General features: G+C 26.3%; 2 protein-coding genes and 1 long non-coding RNA gene across 4 annotated transcripts; 1 reads left to right on the top strand and 2 right to left on the bottom strand.

Annotated features, from left to right (window-relative positions):
• Positions 1-314: 314 nt before the first annotated feature.
• LOC123271232 lies at positions 315-1,002 on the bottom strand. Its single transcript, XR_006510808.1, has 2 exons — positions 618-1,002; positions 315-534 (listed from the first exon to the last, which is right to left on the bottom strand). It is a non-coding gene; the product is annotated as an uncharacterized LOC123271232 (long non-coding RNA).
• Positions 1,003-2,275: 1,273 nt separating this feature from the next.
• On the bottom strand, positions 2,276-14,841 carry LOC123271222 (BTB/POZ domain-containing protein KCTD9). Its single transcript, XM_044737487.1, has 7 exons — positions 14,614-14,841; positions 14,408-14,529; positions 14,177-14,341; positions 11,288-11,451; positions 9,870-10,096; positions 7,216-7,545; positions 2,276-2,708 (listed from the first exon to the last, which is right to left on the bottom strand). Exons 1-7 carry the CDS (start codon positions 14,659-14,661, stop codon positions 2,592-2,594), a joined length of 1,173 nt encoding a protein of 390 aa, XP_044593422.1. The 5' UTR covers positions 14,662-14,841; the 3' UTR covers positions 2,276-2,591.
• A 2,435-nt stretch (positions 14,842-17,276) lies between these two features.
• On the top strand, positions 17,277-24,759 carry LOC123271224 (CCR4-NOT transcription complex subunit 7). 2 transcript variants are annotated; one of them, XM_044737491.1, is made up of 7 exons: positions 17,277-17,385; positions 18,485-18,522; positions 18,618-18,779; positions 18,858-19,017; positions 20,953-21,229; positions 21,311-21,451; positions 24,381-24,759. In XM_044737491.1, the coding sequence occupies exons 2-7, from the start codon at positions 18,501-18,503 to the stop codon at positions 24,507-24,509; spliced, it is 891 nt and encodes a 296-aa protein (XP_044593426.1). In that variant the 5' UTR covers positions 17,277-17,385; positions 18,485-18,500; the 3' UTR covers positions 24,510-24,759. The 2 variants fall into 2 exon arrangements, with proteins under 2 accessions (XP_044593426.1, XP_044593425.1); XM_044737490.1 differs by having other exon boundaries at positions 17,295-17,385; positions 18,603-18,779.
• The last annotated feature ends 126 nt before the right edge of the window (positions 24,760-24,885 follow it).

Here is a 24,885-nt window from a genome sequence, read left to right as displayed (position 1 = left end):
CGAAACGTCGAGATCTGATGAAAACTCGATTTTCGAAAAACGGGGTAAAACCAATAACTTCCCGATTTTTGAAAATTTTCAATTTTCTTAGCGGGAAGTTAAAAAATCACTGAATATCAATTTCTTCATCTTTATTACAGCCGTCATATATAATCTTTTATTTCACAATAATTTGAAGCATAGCAATTATATTTGTTGGACAGAATTCAAATATAATATTGTTGAATTTATTCTCAGTACATCGCTTATATTTATTAAATTTAGAATTTTTATAAACAAAACTTCTTAACGGAGCAAAATTTTGATGCTTTTTGATTGCGCTTGTAATAATTCCAATCAATTAAAATTTTTTCAATATTCCTATTAATACCAACGTCCTGATGCAGAATTGATGTTGGTGTTGGAATTAGAATTTGAGTTTTCGGCGCTGGCTTGTGGCGTCATTGGCATCGGTTGCATTTGATGAGGATAAGCCATTGGAGGATATCCTGACATCGCTGATATGTACGGATTCATTCCATAGCCAGATTGACCCTGATTTAAATAGAAAAAATTATAAAGCAATTATTGTAAAATATATATGTACTTTATAAATTTTATAAAAATAAATAAATAACCTGAACTGAAACAATTATAGCAAAAAGCGCAAAAATTACAGCGTGCATTTTCATTATTTTTAAAGCTTTGAGACTTGGTCTTTCGAAATCAAAAAACTACTGATACTTTTTCAGTTGTAGCAAGTCTTTAAATACTCACCTATCACCGTTGTTAAAATCAATAAACGATTGTCAGTAATTAAATTATTTACTGTATCAATCGGTCAGTTACTGACACCGTCGTTATGTTAATCATTAAAGTGATTTTGTAACTTTCCTCATAAATCTTGCTGCTGAAGTGCGAACGATATCAACTTTTTGTATTACGACCTGCTACAAGTTTTTGATAGTTATGATTTTAAGTTTGGAGTTAACAACTAATTTACTACTATTATTTAATCCCGAACTTTTAATATAAAAAGTTAATTTTTTAGAGCGCTCAACTACTCTGTTAAAAAATAATTAAAACTGCAAAATCAATAGCTCTTATATCAAAAGGATGATAAGGTAAAGCGGACTTGGAACTGCTAGTTACATTAACTGTCAAATGAATCACCCGATTTCAATTCAGTCTAGTAGCAATTTGGTTCGTTTTGAGCAAGTCCAACTCAAAAATCGTGATGATTTTTTATTTACTCATCAACCAACCAATCTATATGAATCTATAAATTATTTTTTTATTTTTCCAACAATGTAGAAGCTCTAATATCTAGCTTACGGCTTCAATATTCACTTTATTCATGTGCAACCAGTTCTTTTTGTCAGCAGCTTTAGTTTTTTTTTTTTTGTTTTCATCTTTACTTCAACTTCTTTGACGGATTTTTATTTCATGCTTTATTCTACTGTCACTCATCTTTTTTAGGTATTATGGGAATACTACAATACCCGTCTTTGCGTGGGTTGTTTTGTTTTCAGTAAATTTACTTACCTAAATTAAAATATTGAACATTTTTATTTCTTACTTTTGTAAATCAATACTTAAAATTTGGGCAAGTTTGGCTCAAGAATCGTGATGAAGTATCTATATGCAGGTTTTTACAATTCTTGGACAAGAAACTTACGATAGATCATTCTTCAAAAATCGTCGAAGAATCGCTCTAGATATTTGACCAAGACTCTTGGGCAAAACTGGGGCCAGAATTCGTCCAGAAAATGGCCAGAAATTGTGGAGCTCCTCACCACCATTTTTTAAGACTCAGTTGTGAAGGCAGAAGTTCTCATTCTTATTTCAGTACAATAAGAATGCGCACTGTTAGTCTTTTTCATTTCTCGCGCAAGTCTGGGTCAAACTTCTTTACCAACAATCTGGACAAATTCCGGCTACAGACTTGTCACTAAACTTGACCAAGTATTGCGCTCGATTCTGTTTTAAAATCTTGTCCAAATTTGTCGCCAGTCTGGAGAAATAATCTTGTTTAACTGCCTGGCTCAAGAATTGTCCGATTCTATTTCCAGGACTTGGTCAACTATCTGGCCAAAGAATCTTGTCCAAAACCAATGTTACTAGGGTGTTTTTTAAGCACAAAAAATATTACTGAACTTACTTTAGTAAAAAAATTCAAATAACAAGTTCACTGTCATATTTTCTATAGCAATTTTATTTACTTATTTTTTTTTATCATAAATTAAAATACTTATATATATATATAAATGTCTTACACAGTTATTGTATAGTATAATCTAATATACTTGATGTTGACGCTACATCTATTTATAACGAAATAAAAAAATAATAACTATAAATATATCATTATAAAAATAATTAAATATGCATTAATAAAAAAATAATAATTGTTGTGTAACACTGGGAGGAATTTACAAGCAAATTTTATAAGCAATGGACGATTTGTTGTTGACGTAGACCTACTTTTTTTTATAGAACACTTATAAGGCCGATATTCATAATAAAAATAGTCGGCATAGTAACTTTGCCAAATAAAAACCGAACAAATGTTATTTATTTAATATAAAAGACTATCACAATCACATTTATTATCATCGCACTGTTTGAGACATGTGCAGTGGTGTTTGCATCAGTTCAAAGGCCGCATTCTTCCAATTCGCACCACGTAAATTTGCTTCGTGCAAATCGGAGCCGGATAGATCACAAGACTAAACAAAAGTAAGAATTTTCATTAGATTATTTCATTTTTATTATTTAATTGGAGAAATATTTTCATTACTTAGCTAAAAAAATGGTAATTTTTTTCAACATTGCTGCAAAAAACTGAGCAAATTATGTTTATAGCTAAAAGTCATTCAAGTCTTTGGTCAAGTTCAAGAATATAAATATAAATAATGCTGTGAAGCGGGAAAGAATAGGAGTTACGGTAATTATTACGTGAAGCGTTCCACATTCACGTACATTTATGATCAATTAAAAAAATAATTCCCTTAAAGTTACAAAAATTTCAAGCATAAAATTTAGGGAGTCATTCTGGTTAGTAACTCTCAAACGAAAAGTTTTTCTTGAAACTGTCTTTTTTAAAACAATACCCACGATTTTTCAAGTTCTACTGAACCGAATTACTTGAAATTTGGTGTAAGTTTTCTTTATAGACTTCTCTATCGCATGAACTATCCTCATCTCCAAATTTAAATATTTACTATTTTTAAACAATTCGGAAAACTCAAAAAAAGTGGTACGAAAATTAATTATTTTTCTTCAGGCAGTTTGTAAAAAAAAATTTTTTTGACATATCAACCGCGAAAGTTGGATTTTCGAGCAACACATAGAGGGTAAAACTGCTTGTTACTGTGCTTGGGGAGCCGATATCAGTTGAGCACTACTGTTGAGTTCCCTCTCTACCATCAGTCTGGGTAGCAAACGCGCTCGCTTTAACGAAAATCCGCTCGCGTTCAACTCGCTATTATTTGACCCCAATCAAAAATTAATTTTTTTCAAAATAGCCAAGTTTTTCGCAATTAAATTCTAGATTTTTGAGAATAGGTGCGAGCGCTGTAGTAAATTTAGTTTCGGAGATCTTGGCTTCCAAAAAAAGCGGTTTTTTGATTTTTAAAAATCAAATTTTTGAGATAAAAATTTTGAAAAATGTTAAAAATGTTTCTTTTAATACCAGAAATATGTGGAAAAAAGCAAAAATGAAATCGGTTGATTTTTCAGCTTGCTAGTTCAATTTATTTATAAAACTTCGATTGATAATAACTAATAAACTATCAGTCTGACAGGGATTTACCCAAAAGCAAAGTTGTAGATTTTTTTAAGCTCTACAAATTTTATGTGAAAATTTAACCCGCCAGATCAATAGTTTCAGAGATATTTAATTTTTAATTTACGTTTTTTTTGTTTACCTGTTATTTATAAACAAATTGAGACCGCCATTAGATACTTGTTAGAATTTCATATTAACCTATTTGTTATCGAAATTTCAAGAAATTATAATTTTTCGATCAATTTCCAGTTGGCACAGCCGATTTGGCTAATTTCTGTGGGCTATATTTTCAACATTAAATAAAAATTATTGTTTTTCAAGATAGAGTTTCGGGAGTCGAGACTTTTTTTCAGAAATTTCCTCCTCTTTAAGAATCTTTTTTCCGATTTTTGATATCACCAATAATTATTGAGTTATTTACGAAAAACTGAGATTTTTTATTTTGGTTATGTTTTTTGTTAATAACAAATTGAAATTTTTATCAAAAAAATAAAAAAACAACATTTTATATTCAGAATTTAATTCCGCATTAAATAAGTGATTGTTCATATTTTTATCACAATTTCTAAGATTTTTATTAGCAAATTTATACAGGGTTCTCACCAAAATTTCCGTTACTATGTAGCATGGTAATGGTTACCATTCTAACATAGGAATAAGTTCTATTCTTTTCTCTCCGTGTACGCTTCAAAAATTACCTTCAATTCAAGCTTCTAGACCAGAATACCCCCTTAAACGCGTTTATCTCAGAATAACAAAATAATTAAATTATCTATCGAAGAGCGAAGCGCTTTTTTGGAAAATTTTCATTTATTTATGCATAAAATGCGTATTAAGATTCCATTTGTTGTACAAGTATGACAGAGATACTTTTGTTTGTCCAATAGAGGGCGAGAGAGAGGAAAAATGTAAACCCTTCTTAAACAAAATATTCTACATAGTAGCAGTTATTGCATCAGCTGCATCTAAATCAAAATTTTGATTTTTACTATTTTTTTAGGACTAAAAACTGCATTTTTCAGTTTTTTTTCTAAATACCCGTTATTTTGTTATTACTCAATAAATATTAAGGGAGAACACCACTGTGACAATCGAAAAAAAGAGGTGATTTTCGGGAATTTTTTTGACAGGGAAAATAAAGGAATTTGGGAATCGGGTTTTTTGTATTTTATTAAGGGTACATTAAAGATTACTACCCTAAATTTTTATTAAAAAATATTTAATTATTACAAAGTTATTAACAATCTCGTCAAGCACTGGAGAAAATTTCCCCCCTCCACGGTCGGTTCGATAACTCAAAAACAGATCATCTGAAAATAAAAACCCAAATTGCTTGGTTATAACAAAAAAAAAAAAACGGTGAGAATAGTGAGAAAATTTTCAATCAGTCGCCATTTTTTAAAAAATTGAAATTTTCAAAATTCCATACGTGCGACGATAACTACATCCTTACTGATTTAAAAGCAATTTGGGTTTTTATATTCAGATGATCCGTTTTTGAGTTATCGAACCGACCATGGAGTGGGGAAATTTTTTCTAGTGCTCTACAAGATTGTTAATAACTTTGTAATAATTAAATATTTTTAACTTCCCGCTAAGAAAATCGAAGATTTTCAAAAATCGGGAAGTTATTGTTTTCACCCCGTTTTGCAAAAATCGAGTTTTCATCAGATCTCGACGTTTAAAGGTCACAGGAAGCTTCCCTGACTATCCCCGCGAGGTTGTCACTATGTGTGTGTGTGTGTGTGTGACTATGTGACTCGCTTATAACTTTTGAACGACTGAACCGATCGGAACGTACTAAACGGCGTTCTAAAGAGTTCCCTCAAACTTAGATTTCCTGAGAATTTGAACCGATTCGGACCGATAGATTTTGAGAAATTTTGAAAAATCTCAAAAAAAATAAGAAAAAAATCATTTTTGAAAGTGGTTTTTTTGGAATATCTTTTAAACGGCTCTATCGATCAACTTCAAAAACTTATCCGCCCTTAAGCTTGAAAAACCACGCCGATCGTCGCTAATCCAGTCAAAATCGGTTGATTCATTCGAGAGATATCGTGAACGAAAGAAAACCGAAAAAAGTGTTTTTTTTACATAACTTCGTCATTTCTTCTCGGATAGTTTTTGATGATATTGAATAATTTCAGAGCTTAAACCGCGTCGATCGCCGCCAAAAACGTGGAAATCGGTTGATTGGTTCGAGAGATATCCTCGATAAAATATTTGGAAACAAGTGTTTTATTAACATAACTCCGACATTTTTTGGAATAACTTTTGAACGGCTGCACTGATCGATTTCAAAAACTAATCAGCTATTAGCATGAAAAAATTACGTCGATCGCCGTCAATCCGGTCAAAATTGGTCAATTCGTTCAAGAAATATCATGAACGAAAGAAAACCAAAAAAAGTGTTTTTTTGGAATTACTCCAAATTTCCTAGTTTTATCAATTCAAACTTGAAGATTGCGTCAAAATTGCGTCAAATACTGCCAACCGCGTGAAAATCGGTTGATTCATTTAAAAGTTAGTGCGGTTTGAAAATTTGAAAAATATTGTTCTATGATACATCTATCAGACTTTTAAGCTCGAAGAGCTCAAAATAACACATAAATTGTATTTTTGAGCTCGAAGAGCTCAAAAACGTCATTAGTGCAGTTTTATGCACCTAGGTATGGAATTAGCGGGAAGTTGCACGGATGGCCTTCAGGGTCTACCGTTTTTCTAATTTTTTAATAAAAATTTAAGGTAATAATCTTTAATGTACCCTTAATAAAATAAAAAAAATCCAATCCCTAAATTCCTTAATTTTCCCTGTCAAAAAAATTCCCGAAAATCACCTCTTTTTTCGATCATCACAGTGGTGTTCCTCCTTAATCTCCTTCACTGGTGCAATAACTACTTATGTATTGAAGGTAAATAATTTTGGTTTTTGTGTTTTAGATGAGCCGTTATCAAGTTATCATGTACGTCAGCGACATACCAACTTTTGGAAAAGCTCCGTTCACTCGTTGTTTATTCATATAAAAAATATAAAAAAAATAAATTTAGATATTTTTTGTGTTATTCAAGAGTGTATTTTTTGAGCTTAATAAATTTTATATTAATATCTATAATAGTTTCTGTGTAAAAAAATCATGAACATTAGCTTTTTTTCGAGCGCCGGAACCAGAATGACCGATTTTTTTATAAAACTAACTGCAAAACTTCCGTTCAAAATATTATTTAAGATAATTTACTTAAAATTAGAATTTTAATTTTTCTTTTAGAAACAATATTATTACATTTGGTAGGAATTACCGAAAATTTTGTTTTATTACGTTTTCGAGAGTCAATCTTAAGCTTCGACTAAAATTGAAACGAAAAAAATATTTGACCATCAAAAATCATCAATAATTTAAGTAATGAAAATATTTCAGTTATTAATAAAAAATCTAAAATAAAAATACCTCTAGATCAGCTCCAGCTAGTACAGCCGATCTCAAATCACAATTTTTGAGTATTGCATTTTTCAAAGTAGCAACACGTAAATTAACAGCCGCCATGTTACTGCCTTCAAGGTTGGCTCCTTTCAAATTAACGCCTTCCATATTAGCTGAGAGCCCACCAGGATCCTCGAAATTGCAGGAATGTAAATTTGCCGCCTCTAAATTCGCACAGAGCATCTTCACACATACTAGTTGAGCATTCTCAAGATTTGCAAATGATAAGTCCGCCCGTTCTAGGCAACATCCTGACAGATTAGCGCCAACTAAATTGCATCCTCGTAAATTTGCATACTGCAAATTTTACATTATTATAATGAGCTAAATTATTTTCATTCCAAGATATGATGAAATTTATTTTATTAATATAATTAAGTATTCTATCATCATTTTAAATATTCGAGTAAAATGTAATAGTTTTAGTATAAAATAAATAATAAAATTAATTATGTAAGTAAATTAAATATTTAGTGGAAATATAAATACATTCTCAAGTCTTTTACAAATATTAAAACTTTTTCTCTCTCTCTCTTTTTTTTTCTGTTTTCTGTATGGAAATTGAAAAATATTTATGTCATTGCATTATTTATGACCTCTCTTTTATCTTCTCCTCCTCTTTCTGTTTTTTCATCTCGTCAACTTTGAATTAATTTAAAGCAAACTTAAATTTGTATTTCAAATTACTTGACAACAAAAGCGTTACAAGTGAATTTTTGGATCAATATTATTAAAAAATAAAAAATTAAATAAACGAATAATAAAAAGGTCATTTACTATGATAAAATATTGCGATAAATTAATCTATATTTACACTGAGAGAAAAAATTTTTATTGTAAAAAAACAAGCAATGTTGTAATAAGAAATTAATTGGTTAAAAATTTTTCTCAGTAATTTTCACGTTGAAAAAAGTTTATTTTATTTAGAAAAAAAAATTTTAAATTGATAACTTGAATTCTTAATCAAAATCTCTTTTTTTTTTTTTTTTAAAGAAATTTTTTTCTTTAGTCTACGTACAGACATTAAAGTAATTCTTTATAGAATTTTTTTTCGATTAGAAAGAAAGAGAGAAACAAAAATTTTTTTGACTCGACATTGAAAAAAAAATTTTTTCTTGAAAAAAATGAGCAATTTTAAAATAATTAATTAATTTGTTGAAAATTATTTAAAATTGTGTTTCTTATCTGAAGAATTAAACATTTGTCTCATAATAATTTGCTTGATGAAAAAAAAAAGATTTTTTCATTTGGAAAAAAAATTTTTTGAATGAAAATTCGAGAGCTTATCTAAAATTATTTTTTTCCAAATTTAGAAAACTTTTTTTCAACAAGAGAGTTACTGTGAAAATAATTTTTATTTCTTCAGCTAAGAAAATAAAATTTTTGAAAATTTTCAACCAATTAATTTTTTATTACAAAATTGTTCATTTTTTTTTTTTTTTTTTTTTTTTTAATAAATTTTTTTCCCTCAGATCTTCACAAGAAAAATTCAAGCATACAATATAACAGTTAATCCATCTTAAAGGATCAATTATTTGTAAACATTAAATCAACTTTCTTCAATACTTTTCAATCTCGCATGGATTAAGGAAGTCCTTTCGCTCCAGTTGAGTCATAACAACTGTAGTGGTAAATTTTCAATAAATTAAAATACAAAACCCATAAAAATTCCTAAAATTAAAAAATGAATAGTATATGAGGCATTAATCGTTGAAATTTTGAAAATTAAAAAAAAAATAGTTAAATACAAAAATTAATTTGACTGTTGTAAATCAGCTGTTAGTAACCTGTCCGTGATTTGGCAACGCTTTATTTCGGTTGTTTACATTTTTATTTGCACAATATAACCTTAACCGTGTTTAACTTTTTGCAGTCAGTGTAAATAAATAAATTAATTAAAAATGTTTAGTCACAAAACCATAACATTCTAATGTCTCATGGCAGGAATGCTAGTATTTTTTAATTATTGTTTTATTTTTCAATTATGAATTATGAAAATTTGTTAACAATAAATTAACTAATAAGTATGCATGAAAAACATAAGCGCGTTAAAGTTTAGTTTGAATTTATTGAATGGTCTGAAGCTCACGCGCTACGCAACGTTGCCAAATCTTTTGACTCCATTTTATTGTAGGTAACTTGAGAATTTTTTGTGATTTTTAAATATTAATTTCTCAATAAATATCTCGGTAACTGATATATTTTATTGTAAAAAAAGAAACCTGAATATTTCAAAAATCTGATTTTTAGTTTTTTTTTACTTCATCTAATCCATGACTGATAGTATAATACGAGACATACTGCAAACGTCTGATTTTCTCGTAAGACTGAACAAATACTAACATTTAAAAATTTTATTTTTTCAAAAATTTGTCCGGTAAAGAATAATTTAAACCTCACTATAAGATAAATAAGGACCTTAACTATTAGAAAAAAATTAAATTTACTCATAATCTAATATTTTTTATTTTACATTGGCGGCGAAAGGACCTCCTTAAATTGTGTAAAAAATGAATAAATTTTTAGCGGAATAATTGTAGAAAAAAATATTTTCACATCATCAATAATATTTTCAATTAATGTCTGATAGAAATTTTAATGACAATAAAATAATGACTTACTTTGAAATTGATATTCCGTAAATCCAATCGTGACAAATCAGCGCCTGCTAAATTAACACCTTGGAATCGTAATTCAGAAGAAGCTGGTGTCGACAAAATAGCTTTTAAAACATCACGCCGTGTCAGCGCGTCGGTCCCTTTACGTTTTTGTTTTTCAACTAGTGCCATTTCTTCTAAAGAATTAATAATACCGTCAATTCCAAAAAAGCGTGCTTCCTCTAGTACGCCTAAAATTTTTAGTACAATATCAGTTTCACAAATAGTTTATTCAATTGGAATAAAAAATTTTTAAGATAATCAATGATCATTGATTTTTCAGGTTTCTGTTGACATTCTACGAGTACTTCTGATCAAAACTAAATCAAATTAGTGCTGTACAATTTGTCTGGCTAAACTGGTCATGAAGAGTGACTTGATTAATTAGTTAATCTGTCAACTCGCTAATTTGAATTAATCAATCAAATTTTATCGCTAGGTAGTCAGTTAAATTCGTTCAACTGTTAACTGATTAGATAGTTAATCATTAACTGTAATAGTAAATTCAATAGCTTACTTTTTGTAAAATGAAAATTACTATTGTATTTGTAATTGTACATGATACATCATGTATTATTATCATTAGGGCCAAAATTTTTGCCAAAATTTCAAAATTAAGATTCATAATGAATCATTCAAATTTTTGCTAATTATAAAAATCTTAATTTTTTCATTGCGGCTTTTTTATTGATCTTAAGAAAAAATTATAAGAAAATTATCGAATAATTTTTTTATACGACCAATATTTTTACCTTAATATCAAAAATTTGACACCATCAATTATTACTTGTTATTTTGAATATAACACAATTATCATATTTTAATTGATAAAACATCTATTTACATTTTTACTTAATAGTTTTTACAAAAATTTCTTGGTAAATTCTGAGATTATTTTGATTATTCGTTCAGAAGATATTGAATTTAAAAAAAAAAAATATTACTCTTGTTTTTGGGCTCATAGCTTCTTAGAAAATGGTCTGAATTGAATTTTTAATCATTAATTTTTTATGTATTTTTCAGACCGATTACAACAATAAAAATTTAAAAAAAATTCAAAAGTTGATAACAGAATAAAAATTTTCCGTAATTTTTTAAATTTGAAAAGAAAAAAATTGTAAAATTTGTGAGATAAATGGAAGTTTGAAAAAAAAGTTATAAGAAAATCGACAAATACAAATATACAATTTTAAAAAATTAATTTAAGTTAATTTTTTCAACTCGGGATATTATAAGCTCTTCAACTTACCTCGCATTTTTTTGAATATACGAATGAATCTACAAACTTTTTCATAATTAAAAATGACAACAATGTTAGTTGAAATTTTGTGTCCCTCAAAAATCAATAATCATTTAATTTTTTTTGTTAATGGCAAACTAACCTGCAGCGCTAATATTATTATCTAAAATGAGTTGTCCATGCCGTAAATAATTCAATATTGGTTCAAAATAAGCCGAACTGCGATCTATTAAAAATGCGCCATTGCTATCTTGTTTACTTGGTGGTATTCTAAACTCACTACTGTCATCATTTTCCATAAACATCCTAGATTTATTATTTTATTAAACATGATTAATACTTCTATTAATTTCTTATTACATTGAAGTTAACAATCACTTGATAATTTTTTATTTTATTAAACAAATAAATTTGTTCTGAAAAATTATTTTTAAAAAATTGCATTTTTAATTTTTTAAAATTTCTACATGTCAATTTTTTTTCTAATTCATTTTTCAGTAAGGTAAAAAGCCCCTATTATTGACAGGGCCCCCCATTATTGACACTTTATTTAATTTTATTATTTCATTATCAAAATCTGTTAATAATCACAATTATTGATATTTCGTGGCAATTTTACATATTTTTAAAATTAAAAAATAGTAAAATTTAATTCCAAGGTATAAATTATTTACCGCAAAAAAATTTCATTTTTTCAAGTAGGCCAAAACTGCTTATACGTTTGTAATTTCTTAACAATATTGTTAAGAAAGACCTTATTTTCAAATCCAAATTTCTCAATGTTTTTTTTTATGTAATTGCATTGTTTGTAATTATTTTAGATTATTTATAGTCTAAATAACCATATAATCATTTATTTATACTTTATCGAGTTAAAATTAATTTTAAAATAGCGGATGTCAATGATGGGGACACAAAAATTAAATTGCGTCAACTAACGACATAGACCATAATGTAAGGTAACCAAATCCCCTTAACATACATGTCAACGTATTAATGTTTACAAACTGTCATGTGATTTTATAAGAATCAAAGTATTTGAGACTAGAAAAAATTGCTAAAAAACCTGGTAAAAATATAGAAAAGCTAGGTCTTAAACGAATTTTAAAATAATAAAAATTATTGATAGTTTGCATTAATTAGTAAAAATGATTATTGTTAATATAAATTTAACTGTAATAAAAGATCTGTCAATGATAGGATCAATTGTATGTCAATAATCGGCTCTTTAAATTTTTTGCGCTGTCAATAATGCATACATTCGACCTGTTGGTTTTAAGTTGATATAATAATTATTCAATTTATTGCTATTAAAGTTAATTAATTAAATTAGATAAGTAAAAGCAATGAGTAAGGTGTCCTATAAAAAAAAGTTGACAATATTGATTTGAAAGACGATAAAAAAATTAAAATATTCATGATCACTCTTATGGTATCAATAATGAAGACTTTTACCTTATACGTTTGTAATTTCTTAACAATATTGTTAAGAAAGACCTTATTTTCAAATCCAAATTTCTCAATGTTTTTTTATGTAATTGCATTGTTTGTAATTATTTTAGATTATTTATAGTCTAAATAACCATATAATCATTTATTTATACTTTATCGAGTTAAAATTAATTTTAAAATAGCGGATGTCAATGATGGGGACACAAAAATTAAATTGCGTCAACTAACGACATAGACCATAATGTAAGGTAACCAAATCCCCTTAACATACATGTCAACGTATTAATGTTTACAAAATGTCATGTGATTTTATAAGAATCAAAGTATTTGAGACTAGAAAAAATTGCTAAAAAAAACCTGGTAAAAAATATAGAAAAGCTAGGTCTTAAACGAATTTTAAAATAATAAAAATTATTAATAGTTTGCATTAGTTAGTAAAAATGATTATTGTTAATATAAATTTAACTGTAATAAAAGACCTGTCAATGATAGGGTCAATTGTATGTCAATAATCGGCTCTTTAAATTTTTTGCGCTGTCAATAATACATACATTCGACCTGTTGGTTTCAAGTTGATTAATAATTATTAAATTTATTGCCATTAAAGTTAATTAATCAAATTATATGAGTAAAAACAGTGATTAAGGTGTCCTTTAGAAAAAAAAGTTGACAATATTGATTTGAAACACAATAAAAAAATTTTAAATATTCATGATCACTCTTATGGTATCAATAATGAAGACTTTTGTCTTATACGTTTGTAATTTCTTAACAATATTGTTAAGAAAGACCTTATTTTCAAATCCAAATTTCTCAATGTTTTTTTTATGTAATTGCATTGTTTGTAATTATTTTAGATTATTTATAGTCTAAATAACCATATAATCATTTATTTATACTTTATCGAGTTAAAATTAATTTTAAAATAGCGGATGTCAATGATGGGGACACAAAAATTAAATTGCGTCAACTAACGACATAGACCATAATGTAAGGTAACCAAATCCCCTTAACATACATGTCAACGTATTAATGTTTACAAACTGTCATGTGATTTTATAAGAATCAAAGTATTTGAGACTAGAAAAAATTGCTAAAAAAAACCTGGTAAAAAATATAGAAAAGCTAGGTCTTAAACGAATTTTAAAATAATAAAAATTATTGATAGTTTGCATTAATTAGTAAAAATGATTATTGTTAATATAAATTTAACTGTAATAAAAGATCTGTCAATGATAGGATCAATTGTATGTCAATAATCGGCTCTTTAAATTTTTTGCGCTGTCAATAATGCATACATTCGACCTGTTGGTTTTAAGTTGATATAATAATTATTCAATTTATTGCTATTAAAGTTAATTAATTAAATTAGATAAGTAAAAGCAATGAGTAAGGTGTCCTATAAAAAAAAGTTGACAATATTGATTTGAAAGACGATAAAAAAATTAAAATATTCATGATCACTCTTATAGTGTCAATAATGGGGGCTTTTACTTTAATTTATTACTTTAAGAAATTATCAAATATCTGCTATTTTAATTTTCATTAATTTCTTAGAAATGAATTAAAAAATATTTACCGGGCTAACATACTCATTGGCTCCTTTTGTATCAATGTACTTTTAGTGGTGGTAAATAACTTGCCACCAACATTAAGTGTTACCCAATCATGATTTCTAGAAACTGAGTTGTTGTCCTTAGAAATAAATTCTTCTCCACATGACACGTACAGCACATCGTCATCTCTGTTAAAAAAATTATAACAAAATAAATGAAGCAAGTATTTAAGTGAATTAAATTATAATAGATACCTGATTAATTTAACGTCATCGACTTCTCCACCTTGAGGTGTAAATATCCGGCTGGCAGTGATATTAAACTTTTTACTTGCAGCTTTTAGTATTTCGTCAACTGAATGTGTTACCATAAATACCTTAAAAATGAATTACATAATATTAATTAAATGACATTGACTTTTAAGTTAATAAAAAGATAAATTTTTTGATAGTTAAGATACCTTGCCATTCACATCTGTGCCATTTTTAAATAAAATAACTCTTTTCATAGCTACAGTTGAATAATTATCACAGTCACAATTAATAATCTTGACAATTTTAATTCAATTAATTTCCATAATTTCATATCACTTAATATTTATATACTTAAATTATTATTCAAAGCACTAATATATGATGATGAGCAATAGTTCTGTTCATGTTGAACTACCGCTGTCGCCATATTGAATTCTGTTTCTGTATTATCGACAAAATAATATGACAGTAAAATTGACAACTGATAATTTTTAGAATTTTTTTGACATTGACAAAATTAGCATTGAAAATTTTTTAATTTTATTTACCAAAAAAATTTGTTCCAAAAATTTATATTTAAAAAATTGATTTTTTAGTTTTTAAAAATTTCTGTCAATTTTTTTTCCAACTTTTTACCGTAATTTATTTGTTATAAAAATTCTAAAAACTATCAAATGTCTGCTAAATTAATTCTCCTGTCAAAAAGATGCTTTCATTTCTGAAGAAATATATGCTGTCAATTTTTTGGATTTTTATAACTATTAAATTATGATTAAAAAAATCTAGCAAGCGAATTTCACACGTGGGAATTTAAAAAAATTATAAGCCGGACTTTTTAAAAATATATTTTTTATAATGATTTATTAGTTATAAAAATTCGAAAATATGTCACACGTCCACTAATTTCAGTATCATAAATTATTATGAAAAAATGTTAATAAAAAAATTCGACATCTATAAACTAAAAAAAAAAATAACAATTGTAAAAAAAAATATTCTTAATAAATTTGCATTTGTAATTTTTTATAATTCTCAGGTAAGAAATTTTTTTATTCAAATTTTTTCATTATAATTTCTTTATTATAAAAATTCGAAAAATTGACAGTAAATGTTAAAAAAAAAGATAAAAAATCAATACAAAAATACTTCTAATACTTTTTTTTAATTTCCACATATGAAATTTTTAACTTCCCGCTAAGAAAATTGAAAATTTTCAAAAATCGGGAAGTTATTGGTTTTACCCCGTTTTTCGAAAATCGAGTTTTCATCAGATCTCGACGTTTTGAGGTCCTAAGAAGCTTTCCTGACTATTCCCGCGAGGGTGTCACTATGTCTGTATGTATGTGTGTGTGTGTGTGTGTGTGTGTAAGTATGTAAACCTCTTATAACTTTTGAACGGTTGAACCGATTTCATCGCGGTTGGTGCCATTCGAAAGGGCTTCGCCAAACTTAGATTTCCTGTTAATTTGAACCGATTCGGACCGATAGATTTTGAGAAATTTGGAGAAATCTAAAAAAAAGTAGGAAAAAAAATTTTTTCTAAAGTGGTTTTTTTGGGATAACTTTTAAACGGCTCAACCGATCGATTCCAAAAACTAATCAGCTCTCAACCTTGAAAAACCACGTCGATCGCCGCCAATCCGGTCAAAATCGGTTGATTCGTTCGAGAGGTATCATGAACGAAAGAAAACCGAAAAAAGTGTTTTTTCAGAGTTACTCCGAAATTTCTCGTTTGACCAATTGAAACTTAGAAATTATTTATAAGGCTTAAAAAACTACGTAGAATGCCGCCAACCGCGTAAAAATCGGTTCATTCATTCAAAAGTTATTGCGGTATGAACATTCAAAAAATAGTGTTCTATGAAACTTCTATCAGACTTTTGAGCTCAAAGAGCTCAAAAGCATAGAAAGGTATGTTTGAGCTCGGAGAGCTTAAAACAACACACAGATTGTACTTTTGAGCTCGAAGAGCTCAAAAAAGCGGCCAGGTATTAACGGAATTAGCGGGAAGTTGCAGGGATGGCCTTTAGGGTCAACCGTTTTCCTAATTTTTTTATTTAATTTTTATGATACTAAAATTAAGAAACATCTGATAATTTTTAGAATTTTTTTAAAAAATCGTTTATAGCAAGAAAAATTATGACATTAAAGTTAGCAATCACTTGACAGACAATTTTTAAATTTTATTTAACAAACAAATTTGTTACAAAAAGTTATTTTTAAAAAATTGCATTTTTAATTTTTTAAAATTTCTACATGTCAATTTTTTTTCTTATTTTTTTTTTTGTCAAAATTTATTTATTAAAAAAACTATTGAAATTATTAAATATCTTCTAAATTAATTTTGATAAAAATTTTATCTATAGAAACTCTAAAAAATTATGATACTAAAGTTAGCCGACGTTTATAATCTTTTGATTTTTTTTAAATAATTAAATTAGAACAAAAAAATATTTTTTAAAAATTGCACTTTGAGTTTTTCAAGTTTTTAATAAATGACATTCTTTTTTCTTTTTTTTGCAGTCATTTTTTCAATAAAAAAAATTTTTTTAATTTTTTAAATTTCGGCTAATTTAATTTTCATAAAAAATTATAAATACAATTTTTAAAAAATAATTTTCTTGACTTAGTTTATTTTAAAGAAAAATAAAAAAATTACCAAGTGTCTGCTAACTACAGTGTCATTATTTTTTTTCATAATAATTTAATTGCTATAAAATTCTTATAAAATTTCTAATACCTGTCAACTCAAGTGTCATTTTATAACAAGATATTTGAATGAACTGCCATTTTTTCAAGATGGTTTCCAGCCGCTCAATCAACTTTCGAAACTAGTGTTTGCTGCCACCTAGCATGTGAGAAGATAACTAAGTTTAACTCCACACCCACCCCTTCCTCTACCAGGAAGATTTTTATATCATTATGTTTGTACATAGATGTTAAAAATCGTTGTTAATAATTGCTAACCTCCGATGAAGGTAAATATATTATATTTATCTAATTTATTTACAAATAAATAGACTCGTTAAATTGAACTACGTGTCATAATATTTAAAATTCTATTTACTGCAAAAACTTATTTTTTCAATTATTCCAAGTGGTGTTTAACAAATGTTATTTATGAAAACAATTGTGTTGTAGTGTTGTAGTGTACCGAAACTCAAATATTCATTTTTTTCGAATATTTATTATTTATATTAACAATACTATACATGTCAACAATTTTGTTTATTGTGTATTATTTATGACATTAAAGTTAGCCGTCACTTGACAAGTTTTTTATTTTATTTAACAAAAAAAATATTTTTAAAAAATTGCATTTTTTATTTTTTTTATTTTTACATGTCAATTTTTTTAATCATTTTCTTCGGGTCATAATTTATTTGTTACAAAAATTTTTTAAATTATCAAATTTCTGCTAAATTAATAACTTTAAAGTTAGCAGACACTTGTAATTTTATAATTTTTTTTTAACCAAAAAACATTAAAAATTTTTAGAAATTTTTTTTATTGAAAAAATTACAAAAAAATAAAAAAAAAATTTTAATTGTAAAAAACTATACGTGCAATTTTTAAAAAATATTTTTTAGTTCGAATTTAATAATTAAAAAAAAAAAAAACAAAAAATTAAAAACGTCGGCTAACTTTAGTATTATCAAAAAAATTATTTTTAGAAAATTGAATTTTTAATTTCTAAATGTCAATTTTTTTTGCTATAATTTATTTGTTAAAAAAATTATTAAATATCTGGTAAATTAATTTTCATATATTATTTTAAGGATAAAAAAATTGGCGCAAATATTAGTTATTTTCATTAAAATTAATTTAGTAGATATTTGATAATTTTAAGATTTTTTTTAATACATAAATTAAGTCAAAAAAAATGAGTAAAAAAATTGACAAGTAAAAATTTTAATAAATAAAAAATACAATTTTTTTAAAACAATTTTTCGGAACAAATTAATTTGTTAAATAAAATTAAAAAAATTTTAAAGTGACAGCTAATTTTAATATCAGTCATTTTCACTAAAATATTTGTTATTAAATAAATAATTAGACATTCATTTAATTTTACAGCAAAAAATAATTTCAAATGGTTAGAAAAAGTTCAGGTGGTAAGTTTTTTATAATTATTAATTAAAAATTATTTATTTAATAGTTTTTAAATAAATAACTTCTCATATAATTAACAAAGGAGGTAATTCTGTAGTTAAGGGCGGAGGGACGATGCCCACAAATGAAGAGTGTGGAATCCGTGATGTCTGGGGACACAATCTTGAAGAAGAATTTCGTACAATTCGCCAGGTCGTTCAGCAATATCCGTATGTTGCAATGGACACTGAGTTTCCAGGCGTTGTCGCACGACCGATAGGTAATATTATTTATATAAATCTAATTTATGTCTGTAATTATAAAACTTACTTATGACATGCTTTTATTTTGTTTACAGGCGAATTCAGAACAAGTGCTGATTATCAGTATCAATTACTCCGTTGCAATGTTGATTTATTGCGGATTATTCAATTAGGACTCACATTTTTAAACGAATCAGGTAACACACCGGGAGGTGGTTACACGACTTGGCAATTTAATTTTAAATTTAATCTGCAGTAAGTTTTATATTTATTTATTTATATTATGATACTGAAGTTAGCTGACAACTGTTAATTTTTTTTATTTTTGATAACAATTCAGATCCAGTTTTTCAACCCGAGGTTTTTATTCAACCAGAGTTTGTAACGATAGCAACGTATTTTATTTATTTATTTTATTTTGCTTTATTTAATAACCTAATAGCTTACACAACCAATAATAAGATTAACAAAAAGATACTGTACAGTAATTCTAAGAGTAATTAATATGTTGCTTAATAATAATAGTAATTACATTTAAGTTATGGTTGATTAAAGCTGATATACATTATTATATGAAATTATAAGGTATAGTGAATACAAAATCAAACAATGATATTAAATAAACATTAGAATAGTATTGTTGCTATGGTTATAAACTCGGGTACAAGGAAAACCCCGGGTTGCAAAACTGGCCCTCAATTACAATAAAAAAATTGTCTTAAGATAAAGTACCCAGTACTTGAACACTTATAAAAATAGGACCAGTACTTGAACAGACTTCGAATTGTTGTAATACAAAATCCGTATATTTATTATGAGTAATATGCGCGTGTTATAATTATTCAATGATACAGTAATTGATTTCTGTAAGTTTTTTCAATTATAAATCAAAACAATTGTATTTTTGTTAACTTAAAAGTTGACATGTCGAGAATCGCCGACAGCCCTGAATAAAAAAAAGTATTGAAAAGTATTGGATTGACTAGAAAACCAATACTTTTTTCTTTGTCTCAATACTTTTTTTTTATCAGGTAGATTCTATTTTTTTCATGAAAAAGATACTAAACCGTATACCGAACAATCAGTAAAAAAAAACGGTATATCATCAGTTTAAGTAAAAAAATTGTACTACCAAATAAAATAGCCTTTTCTAAACTATAATTTTTATATTAAATTTTGGCGTCTAACTTTACCTCCAAATTTTCAAAGCGGTACCCAAAACTTGAACAAGCTGGGGCCGTATAATTTTAACACCACTCTAATCTCTAATAGGTTTATAGAATAGTGATCAGCATTGTGATTTGTATTAATTACTGCAAATTAAATAAATTTTATAGCTAAAAATTAGCGTAGACAAAAATTATTGAACGTTTTGAATTGAGTTTTTTGATTTATAATTGAAAATTTGCTTTGTCGTTCATAAAAAATGTAATTAAAAAACTAAATAGAAATATTTCTCATTTTTAAATGAACATATTAAATATTCATACTATTATTTTTAATATTATTCAATAATATGTTATAATTCTTTTGATATTTCAATAAACGTTGAAAATTTTGCTGTGCCTATTGCCATATATTTTATTAGTTCAACTACTGCTCCCGGAGTGTTCAACTACTAAGGCTTGTCAGAATTGATTGTTCAACTACTACTCCTTTTATAGTCTATCTTAAAAACGTTGTCAAAATATAAATGTTAAATTATCTTTGTTATTTTGCGCTTTAATCAATTCAAAATTCTTTATATTTTCATGATAATCACTAATTTGAACTAATAATTACATCTTTATCTATTAAATGTAAGGTCAAATACGCTTTACTTTGAAATCTGTTCTACTGGATACTTTACCTTAAAACTCGAAAATTTCTTTATTTTTCTTTAAAAATAAACTAAGCCTAGAAGATTATTTTTAAAAAATTTCACTTATTATTTTTTAGAGCTTCTAAAGATATAATTTTTTTAAATAAATTTTTCTTATAATTTATTTATTAAAAAAATTCTAAAAATTATCAGTAATAATTTTTTCTTTAATTTTCACATGTGGAATTTTTTTATTAAATTTATTTTTATAATTATTTTATTGCTAAAAAATTCTAAAAAAATTTCTAATGTCAGTCAACTTCAATGTCTTCTTTATATTGTATAATTAATGAGCTATTTATTTTAAATAATAAATTAAAAATTGCCAGAGAAGATATGTACGCTCAAGACAGTATAGACATGTTACAAAACAGTGGGATTCAGTTTAAAAAGCATGAAGAAGAGGGTATTGATCCATTGGAATTTGCAGAATTGTTGATGACTTCAGGGATTGTCTTGATGGATGACATTAAATGGCTCTCATTTCATTCTGGTTACGATTTTGGCTATTTATTAAAACTACTTACTGACCAAAATTTACCACAAGAGGAGAGTGAATTTTTTGAGCTACTCAGGATATATTTTCCAACAATTTATGATGTTAAAGTAAATATTATTTACATTTTTTTTTTGTTTTAATTTTTTACTATCTATTTCTATTTGTAATTATTTTATTACTAATTTTAGTATCTCATGAAATCGTGTAAAAACTTGAAAGGAGGATTGCAAGAAGTTGCTGAGCAATTAGAATTACAACGAGTTGGTCCTCAACATCAAGCAGGTTCTGATTCTCTTTTAACTGGAATGGTATTCTTCAAAATGCGTGAGGTAACTTTTTTATCTATTTTTTTTTTTTGCGAGTGAATAAAATATTGGAAATATTTTACGCTATTTTTGAGTTATTAATTAATAAAAAAAAATTAAAAATATTCTTGAATAAAATTCAATTTGAAATTTCAGAAAGAATTAAAATTTTTTGAAATTTTTAAGTGGATTGATATCAAACAGAAAAATCTAAAGAATAAATTTTTATAAAAAAATTTATTTAAAAATTACCCTAAAGAATTATTATAAGAATAATTTTTTTTTTTTTTCTATTAAAATATCATGTGGTTGAATTATTTGGAATTATATCATAAGATTATTGAGGTAAAGGAACCAAATGTTGACCAGGCAGCATAACAATTTGATTTTAAAACATCTAGTAATTTAACTTTATATTCAGTACGTAATTATCAATTTTTAATTATTCTTGAAAAAAAAATTTGTGTTTTTTTCTTAGGATCAACAATTTCACTGTAATTTCAAAAGTAAGATTTATAATTATCATAAAATTTGAACCTTTTATTCATGAATCGTAATTTTGGAATTACAACGAAAATATTTTTTTTAAAAATCATGAGAAAGATTTTTTATGTAAAATTAAATTTTGAACAACTTTTATTTAATAAATTTTTGTATAAAATCAATATTTTTGCTGTAATATTAAACATTCAAACCATTTATTTTAAAATTCCAGCAAACATTTTGGCCCTAGAAATTATCAATCTTTAATTATAGTTTAAATAAAAATTTGTGCAATCAAATATTTGCAGTTGTTATAAAAAAAAAAAAAAGTTTCTGTATAAATGTCAAAAAGTTTTAAAAATTAGTCATTAGAACCTCGCTGAGTTTGGTAAGCACATTAGTGATCAATTTATAAAAAATTAAATTCTTCATATTTAATAAAAAAGTATTTGTCAAAAAAATTATCGAAGATTAATTGTCAATAGATAGATAGATGTGAATTTTATTTGTATCACATTCATGTGTTTTGTAAAGTTTTGATATTCAGAATATTTTTAAATTTAATTATTAAATTAAATATTAAGTAATTATTTTTAAGTAAAAATCGTCATTATACACTTTTTCCTTACACCTTACAAATTACAGTTCTCCTTCTTTTTATTATACAAATATTAGGTATTAGTCTTTGGTAACAAATCAATTTTTTAAAAGATTTCTTTTGCCTGTCCAGCTTTTTTTTTGTTAATTTCCTAATACACTAATATTTTATTTTAACTCTACATACATTTAAGTTTATTGCTCTATTTTCTTTTTATATCACAGACGCAGCACTTTACACTTCTCGTTTCCACTCGTCTCTTCCCCCTCTTTTAGCTTCTTTTCCATCTCTTTTATAATTTTACAAAGTTTTTTATCTATTTTTCCTTTTAGCACCCGCACAGTTTTTTCCCTGATGCTACCACCCTCATTTTCTTTTTGCCATCCCTCTAGCTCGTTTTTTGCATCCCCACTTAAATTATCCTTCATTACTTCACATCTTAATACATGCTCTAGCGTTTCCGTAAAATTTCTTTATATAATTCATTATAATTTGATTTGTTTATCTTTTCAGCCTCAGCTTCTCTTAGTTTTGTTCTATAGTATTCTAGGCCAGTCTTAATTTTTTCTTCTATTTCTTCTATCTCCGCTCTATCATATATCATTTTTGTTACCTCTTCCCCTTCGCATTTCATTTCTTCTGCCAAACACTTCATTTTTTTACCCTATTTTGTCGGGTATTTATTTATAATTCCTCTTATCTCTTCTCTCAGGCATATTTTCGGCCATCTTCTCTCTTCCATTTTTGTTATTTCTATAATATACCTCCAAAATCTTTCAACAACTACCCAGCTAATCTCTTCCTCTCCTATTTCTCTTCTTATTATATACTTAGGAGTATTTCTTGCAACTCCCAACGCTGATCTGTCCAGTTTATTTTGTAGTATTTCTATATTTTTCACTTTCTTACACCCCCATGTCTCCACTCCATATAGGCAACCTGCTCTAACTAGTGTGATTAATTATCAATAATTTTTGTTTGAAAAATCATGTTAATAATTGAAATAATACTCTGGTCAACAATTGGTGTTGTAAATTATTGAATGTACCTAATATTAGTATGGCTTCGGGCATTGATTTAAATATGAGTACTGAAGATAATATTGTATCAGAATACAAAATAACAACAATACTACAATTATTTACATGTCAGTGAATAGATAACCTAATGTCGCTGCTATTATAGATTGAAAATAAAAGTTATTTATAAGTCTAGTAAGCATAATATTACTGGTCAGTATTCGGAACATAGGCGGTCAACATTAACTGCGTAATGGTCAATATTCGGAGTTATCGGCTGTAACGTTAATTATTACAATTTAATGTTTATTATTATGTATTTTATAAACAAAAGTTTTATAGTTTGTAAATTAAAACTATAAAAAAAGGAAAATACTCTCAGCTCACAAACTCTTTCAATAAATTTACAAATAATGTATTTATGTTAATTTTATCTTAACTGGTCAATATTTGGAGCCTTTACCCTAATGTAATTAAATTAATTTTATTTGTGTGCAAGTGTGTTTTTTTTTAGTGATTTTTTTATGAGGCACTTTACCAGTCATTAAATTTTTGTTTTTATAAATTTTTAGTTTTAAAACTCTATTTGAAAAAATTGAATAAATAAACAAATAAAAATCAATAAAAAAAACTCATTAGCCACTGTACTAAGCTTATATATTAACAGTTTTTACATGACTAGAAAATTAATACGCGTACAATGTATCTATGTTCATTTTATCTCAAATGTTTAATATTTGGAGCCTTTACCCTATCTATTTTTTTTTTCTTAATGAATGTCTTAGAATTACTAAAAAAAACGAGTATTTTTTATCTTATTTACTTAATACCTAAACACCATAAATTTTTTCAGATGTTCTTTGAAGATAATATCGACGATGCTAAATACTGTGGACATCTATACGGCCTGGGCACGTCATTTGTAGTCAATGGAACTGGTGGTTATCTTGAGAGTAACGGCGACAATTCTTCATCATCATAAGTTATAATCTACCCAAAAAAATTCAATTAAACTGCTGTTACGTGGGTGTTAATTATTTTGCACATAGCTTCCCAAAAAAAAATTTATAAGCAAAATAATAACTTGGAATAATCCAGTAATAGTGAAAAAAATACTATTCAAATTAGTCTCATCAAAATATTTTTTCCTCACAATTCATCTTTACCATAATTAAACTTAAATAATCAATCGTGTTTTCTATTTAGAAAGATAATAAATATTACTAGCCAAATGTTTATTTAATAATTTTTATTAATTATTTTTTTTTTTTTTTTATTAATTTATATTTCTTGTACAATAACTACAATAACATAATATATATTATTTGCACGGAAAAAAGTAAACGGTAAAATTCACT

Source organism: Cotesia glomerata, linkage group LG9 (genome assembly GCF_020080835.1).
Source record: "Cotesia glomerata isolate CgM1 linkage group LG9, MPM_Cglom_v2.3, whole genome shotgun sequence".
Lineage (NCBI taxonomy): Eukaryota > Metazoa > Arthropoda > Insecta > Hymenoptera > Braconidae > Cotesia > Cotesia glomerata.
This window is presented reverse-complemented; position numbering and strand designations above follow the sequence as displayed.